The sequence below is a fragment of the Bufo bufo genome, chromosome 10 (genome assembly GCF_905171765.1).
Source record: "Bufo bufo chromosome 10, aBufBuf1.1, whole genome shotgun sequence".
NCBI lineage: Eukaryota > Metazoa > Chordata > Amphibia > Anura > Bufonidae > Bufo > Bufo bufo.
This window is the reverse complement of record NC_053398.1, coordinates 128,271,954-128,278,924: the sequence shown is the minus strand read 5'-3', so window position 1 is coordinate 128,278,924 and position 6,971 is coordinate 128,271,954. Positions and strand designations below refer to the sequence as shown.

General features: G+C 45.0%; 1 protein-coding gene across 1 annotated transcript; it reads right to left on the bottom strand.

The window, feature by feature from the left end:
• Window positions 1-4,124: 4,124 nt before the first annotated feature.
• On the bottom strand, window positions 4,125-4,775 carry LOC120980769 (probable cAMP-dependent protein kinase catalytic subunit). Its single transcript, XM_040410048.1, has 3 exons — window positions 4,649-4,775; window positions 4,359-4,487; window positions 4,125-4,240 (listed from the first exon to the last, which is right to left on the bottom strand). Exons 1-3 carry the CDS (start codon window positions 4,772-4,774, stop codon window positions 4,235-4,237), a joined length of 261 nt encoding a protein of 86 aa, XP_040265982.1. The 5' UTR covers window position 4,775; the 3' UTR covers window positions 4,125-4,234.
• Window positions 4,776-6,971: the final 2,196 nt, after the last annotated feature.

The window sequence follows — 6,971 nt, the reverse complement described above, 5'->3', positions numbered from 1 at the left end:
TGGGGTGCTGGGTGGGATTGGGCGTGTGTAGATAGGCATTGGGCACAGTTAGGGCTCTTTCACACAAGCGGATGTCGTGCGGGTACTCCGCTGAGTGAAAGAAAGCCAAGCCCCGTTCCGGACAGCAGAGACAGGGAGCATTAACATGACTGACAATGCTCCGTGCCTCTCTGTGATCATTTTACTACAAAATCACAGTGAGATAAAGTTGTCACCCTGATTTTGTAGTAAAAAGGTCACAGAGAGGCACGGAGCATTGTCAGTCATGTTAATGCTCTGTGTCTCTGCTGCCCGGAACGGGGCTTGGCTCTCTTCCACGCACGGCATCCGCTCGTGTGAAAGAGCCCTTACAAGCGTGGTTAAAAGGATTTTTTAACTGTCATCAGTATCTCATAAGTGGGGTTCAGACACCCAGGACCCCCGTAGATCAGCTGTTTTAAAAAGGTATTGCAAGCACGGTGCTGTACCTAGTATAGCGGCTGTGCTTGGTATCGCATGCAGTCCCATTCACTTCTATGGGGCTGAGCTGCTCCTGGGCCACATGATCAATGAACGTGTCATCACTCGGCCTAGGAAAAGCAAAGAGAAGGCCGCGGCGCTACTGCGAGCACGGCCTTTTCAAACAGCTGATCAGGGATCCTGGGTGTCGGACCCTCACTGATCAGATACCAATGACCTATCCAGAGGATAAGTCATCGGTATAAAAATCTTGGAAGCCAACGTTAAGGCCAAGGACACGTTATGGAAAATGCAGCGGTTTTTACTGCTGAGAAGCCAGCAAAATTCACTCTCTCCATTGAGAAGGGTGAAATCCGGAAGAGAAATCCACTGGATAAATTGACAAGCTGTGGATTTCAAATCCCCAGTACCGCAGCTTTTCTACTGAGTTTTTTTTATGCAACATACGGATTCTGAAATTTTAGCAAAAAAGTAATGTGTGAACCCAGCCTTAGGGTCCATTCAGACGTCCGTAGATGGGTCCGGATCCGTTCCGCAATTATGCAGAACAGGTGCGGACCCATTCATTTTCAATGAGGCCGGAAAAGATGCAGACAGCACACATGCATTTCCGCAATGGCAAATCCATAGCAAATCAGTCATGTGTGAACCCAGCCTTAGGGTGCATTCACACGACCGTATAAATGGATAAATAATGCGGAACACACACGGCCGGTATCCGTGTTTTGTGGATCCGCAATTTGCGGACTGCAAAACACTTAGTTGTCTGAATGGACCCTTAGTGTAATAAAAATTAGCAGCTATGCTCACCTCTAATCTTTTCCCTCCTTGGGCTTTTCAAGGTCATCAGTATCTGATCAATCTCCTTAGTACAAAGTAAAAAGTTAAATGCAGGAACCGCGCTGTATTTTTGACAGTTTATGAAAGTAGTTGGAATGAAGAACCATAAACGTGGAGAACCAAGTTTATATTCAGCTGTCAGAAGTGGCAATCACAAGTCCGTACTTCTCGTATAGTGAACCTGCTATCCACCTCCAGCCTGTCGTTAGATCTCGCTTTGAGCCACCGACCGCTCACTCCAAACCGGGTCAAGATTACCTTCACAGAAGGACAAAGAGATGGTGCAATACCCTCAACACTCAGGTAACCAAGTTTTATTGTACTCACATATTCCAAAGTTTTCACATGCATATAAACTGTCAAAAATACAGCGCGGTTCCCGCATTTAACTTTTTACTTTGTACTAAGGAGATTGAACCTACCCTATCAAGGGCACCGCTGCTTGGTCTAGTATCTCACACCAAACATTATTTGCTTTACCACATCAGTATCTGATCGGTGGGGGTCCAACACCTGGGCCCCCCGCCGATCAGCTGTTTTGAGAAGAAAGGTGCCTTCTCACAGCTCACCAAGCACAGCGCCGTACATAGTATAGTGGATGTGCTTCATATCGCAACTCAGCCCTATTCACTTGAATGGGGCTGAACTGCTCCTAGTCCATGTGACACATGAACGTGACATTACTGGCCTAGGAAGAGCAGAGAGAAGGCCGCGGCGCTCACAGGACCGCTTGGTGTCTTCTCATACAGCTGATCGATGGGGGTCCCGGGTGTCTGACCCCTTCTGATCAGATACTGTTTACCTATCCTGAGGATAAAATATCTCGGAAAACTCCTTTAAAGGATTATTTCAGTTATGGAAGAAATTTTAAGGGGCTTCCTGGGAATTACAGGGATATTTTGTCTACAGAATAGGAGTTAACTATTAGATTGGTGGGGTTCCTATTGCTGAGACCTCCACTGATCACAAGAACGGGGACCCGTACCCCTCAGGGTCCCTGAAATGAATGCAGAGGCCGGTCAGGCATGCACTGCTGCTCCATTCATCTCTATGGGGGTTCTGAAGATAGCCGAGCACTGTGCTCTGCTGTCTCCGGACCTGTCGTAAAGATGCACGGAGCGGCAGAGTGCTTCCTCAACCTCTGTTCATTTCAGGGTCCTCTGAGGGGTATGAGATCCCTGTATTCTTGATTGGTGGGGATGCCAGCGATAGGACCCCTACCGATTTAATAACTATCCCCTATTCTGTGTATAGGGGATAAATTGTAAGAAACAAAACAGTGTATTGCAAGCTACAACTCCTACAAAAAATTACCATAAAGTGCACCAGACATCAAATCTAAATATTCTTTACTGCTAGTCTATATATATATATATATATATATATATATATACCGGTAGTCCCAGAAGAATCTAAGGCAAAACATGCTTTGGGGTAGGGCTCCCCTCCTTCCCTGGTCGGTATTACTTTTATGCATGTATTAGGGACTTTATTTTTGTGGTATCCTGAATCTGGTTCATATGCATCCCGCACTTTTCGCGTGCCCCATTGTAACAATGCCTATTCTTATCCGCAAAACAGACAAGAATAGGACATGTTCTATCTTTTTTTGTGGCCACGGACTGGACATACAGATGCACACAGCACACGGTGTGCTGGCCGCAGTTTTGTGGCCCCATTGAAGTGGTTGAGTCCGCATCTGATCAGCAAAAAATGCAGATCAGGTGTCGATCCGAAAATATGGTTGTGTGAATAGTGCCTAATATTAAAATGTAATTCTTGTCATGTAGTCACCTTTGCAATTCTTCACTTGCTGATAATATTCAAGGGGTTGTGCCACTAATAACACTTATTTCCTATTCACAGAACAGGGGATAAGTGTTTGATTGCCGGGGGTCTGACTGCTGGACCATCAGCCATCACAAGAAATGGGATCCGCAAGTGCCGCCTATCTGCCTATGAGAATGGAGCGACGGTGGGTATCCTTGTCTGTAAGTCCATTCACTTCTATGGGACTGCCGAGTACAGTGCCCGCAGCAGTCCTATAGAAGGGAATGGGGCGGCGAACACACGTGGGAAGCACCTCTCTTGGTCGCAGGGTGCTGCAAGCGGTGTTGCATTGACAGCACTCATGCTACTCAAGTTGCTTCTTTGTCTTCCCACCCATAGGGACTGCTCTAGGACGTCCCAAGGTCTTTGCTGTGTTCCCCAATGACACGGATGAGAAAATTAGATTTTTTTTTGTTACTCACCGCTCATTGGCCCTCTGTGCACACAGGAGTGTGATGATGTGTCGTGAGGTTACAGGATTACAAAGGTAAGTAAAAGCAAAGTTTGTGTGACTTATGGAAAACAGACACATTTTTACACCCTAGAAAAGCTGAAATAATTCATCCAAAGCTTTTTCTGATGTTTATATTTGATGTTTAATTATTAATGAAAGATGTTATTATCATACAAGCAAGAAAAGACTTTATCTCGTCATTTTCTGTAGAAAGAAGCAGATGATGATGATTCCGCTCTTCAGGGCTTGGCTTACACTTGTGTTGCTTTTGAAAATCCAGGTCCGGATTCCTCTATGATGTTCTTCCTACAACACAGCGATCAACCATTCAGCCTTCTGATTGTCATGTCCGGTGGGTGAAGGAGCTGCTTTGTATCTCAGCAGCTTCCTTCTGTCTCTGATCGGTGGGTGAAGGAGCTGCTTTGTATCTCAGCAGCTTCCTTCTGTCTCTGATCGGTGGGTGAAGGAGCTGCTTTGTATCTCAGCAGCTTCCTTCTGTCTCTGCCAGTCCGGTTGAGTTGTATCATCCACTTGATGTTAATGGACAGATCTCCATGTCCAGAGTAGTGGAAGCTTGGTGAGTTTGTCATATCCGGTGAAGTGAGGTTCATTCCTGGATGTTACTGGAATGGGGCTGGTTATATCAGCCAATTACTCCTGTGGGAAGACAGATATATATGTCCAGATCAGTATCTCATCTACTAAATGCTGTATACGGTGTGTCCTACAGAGCGCTGATGACACTATAGATGGGTGTGATGGGTGTTATACTTACAAAGTCCCATTGGAATGGCGGGTGGGCTCTGCCGGACTCCACATCCTCCCAGTTTACTGAGTGGAAGAACGGGTGGCATCTGATGGACGATGTTATTGCCAGTCGGCCACATGGAGATTTGCAGAGGAGCTGAAAACGAGAAAAAGAGACATTTAGCCATTATGTTATGCCACAATATATATAAAGATGAGGACAACATGGAAAATGTCTGATCCAGCATCACACTCATGTATCAGCTCCATTTCTCGTATTCTACTCCTTCGACTAATCTGCCATCTGATCCTACTCACCCCTGATATGATATTGATGGCATCAGGGCACATTCCCGGTAGAAAGGACGGGTCATCCTCCTGCAGTGACAGATGATAATCCTCCACTGAGCCTTGGCTATAGAACGGCTGATCACCTACACTCATCATAAATAAGGTGACGCCGAAGGCAAATGAGTCCACCAGATGGTTGTATCGTTCACCGTCCATCACCTGTAGGAAGATCAGTAGGGGATGAGCTGAATGTACTGGTGAGGGGACTTACACACAGAGGCTATGAGGTCCAGTCTGGGATTACATACATACAGTATAGATATTTGGGTCATGTAAGAAGTTACAGATTATTACTCAGTCCTACTATCTGCATCAGTCAGTCAGGGATGTTCCTCACCTCTGGGGCAATGTAACCAGTAGAGCCTAAAAAGTCGTTCATTGTGTCCTCCCCAAACACATTCACTGCTGCTAAACCAAAGTCAGCAATTCTGATGTGTCCGATGTCATCAAGGAGGATGTTTTCAGGCTTCAGGTCACTGCAGGGAGAAGGAGCAGACACTTAGTATGATGGATAACTCATGAGAAGATCTTTATAGAATAGATAGGTAAGAAGAAGATGTAGTAATACATATACACTACACACCGATGTACAATGCCATGGTCATGAAGGTATTGGAGTCCGCAGATCATCTCTGCCGCAAAAGGCCTGGAGTAGAAAGTAGAGAATGGATCAGTGGTTACGTACATAATCATACAGAGGACATGAGATGGTTCCAGAGAAGTGTCCTCTCCATGTCTTCATTATCTCCTGCCGTCCATTGCTCTAGGACTACAATGTACATGCAGCAGATTATTAGGATTATTACCTTGTTGTCTGGATATCAAACGGCATCCATTCCATCATCAGGTTAAACAGGTCTCCTCCAGCCATGTAGTCCATTGCTATGATGTAAACCTCAGGTGTCTCCATAGATGCCCGCATAGATGTCAGGAAGCGACTCCCAGCCGCAATTTTGAGGACTTTTAGTTCTGCAAAGATTTTGTCCTCTATACGACTCTTGGTCATAATTTTTACAGCCAACAGTTCTTGTGTGGCCGGCTCTGATGCCAAGATGACCTGAAGGAGAATGACAACAGATCAGACCAAGAGGAATTTGGAGGAAAGAAAGTGACGTCATACAGAGAAGTGTAATTTTTAGAAGTCATTTACACTTTGTAAAAAGCTTTGGTCACTTACTTTTCCGTAGCTCCCCTTTCCAAGCAGTTTTTGAAACTGCAGATTGTCAAGGTCAATAGGTTTTATTGTGTTGACCGATTCTTTGGGGGATGGAGTACGGCTACTGGCATAACCAAGGTCTTCTACTGACATGGCCGCTGTATGGGAGGTTGGATTAAGGCTTCCATCTGCTGGAAGGAAAGAAGATTCCTTATTATTAATGTAAATAAGCAGGAAATGCTAGAATATTTGGGCCCGTCTAGTTGAAACAATTTTCCTTGTTGCCCATAGCAACCATTCAGAGCTCAGGTTCCATTTCTTAAAATTCTCAGAAACAATGAAAGCTGCCTTGTGATTGGTTGCTAAGGGCAACAACAACAGTTATTCCAGAAGACAGTTTTGATAAATAAAGCCTATACATAATATTGGGAGTATAACCCACATCATCCAGTCTTATTATAATGAACTATTTCCATCTTACCTGATGCATCTTTCACCAGTGGACTGTTGGACTCTGTGAAGGACATGTTTTTAGATGATGACCTGGACCTTTTTAATGCACCGTTTCCATTGACAATTGGCCTTGCATAGATGAGACGTCTCCTACATTGGACAACCCAGTCCCTGTTGTTTTTGGTTCTCTTCTGGGCTGCCTCTCTTTGTAGGTTTCGAGCCTCTGGGGTCTCAGATCTGGAGATTGGGACATGTCTTGGTGTTTCTTGGAGAACCTCTTCCATTTCCAACTCTACACTGATGATATTTCTCCGCTTTTTGAGGATTTCATTTTTGTTCCTCCTCCTTGTTTCAGGGACCAGTTCTCCGATTTTCTTTAAGGTGTTAAGTATGGTCCTCTGAAGTTCTTGATCGGCGGAGTTTGCAGAGTGAGATTCCTTGAGGTTCTCCATTTTCCTTTTCTCAGTAAGGATTTCATGTCTCAGGATCTTTCTCATTTTCTCCAGATTCTGTCTTTTAGACGCCATTTCTGAGGCTTCATTGTCCATATCCGGGGGTTGATTGTCTTTTCGCCCTAAAGCGAACAGTGGTTTGTGTTGGGAGATTCCTCTCCTCTGTCTCAGAACCAGATCTTTTTGGGTTCGTCTCCTCTTTTCCAACATTATAAAATCCATTTTTGCT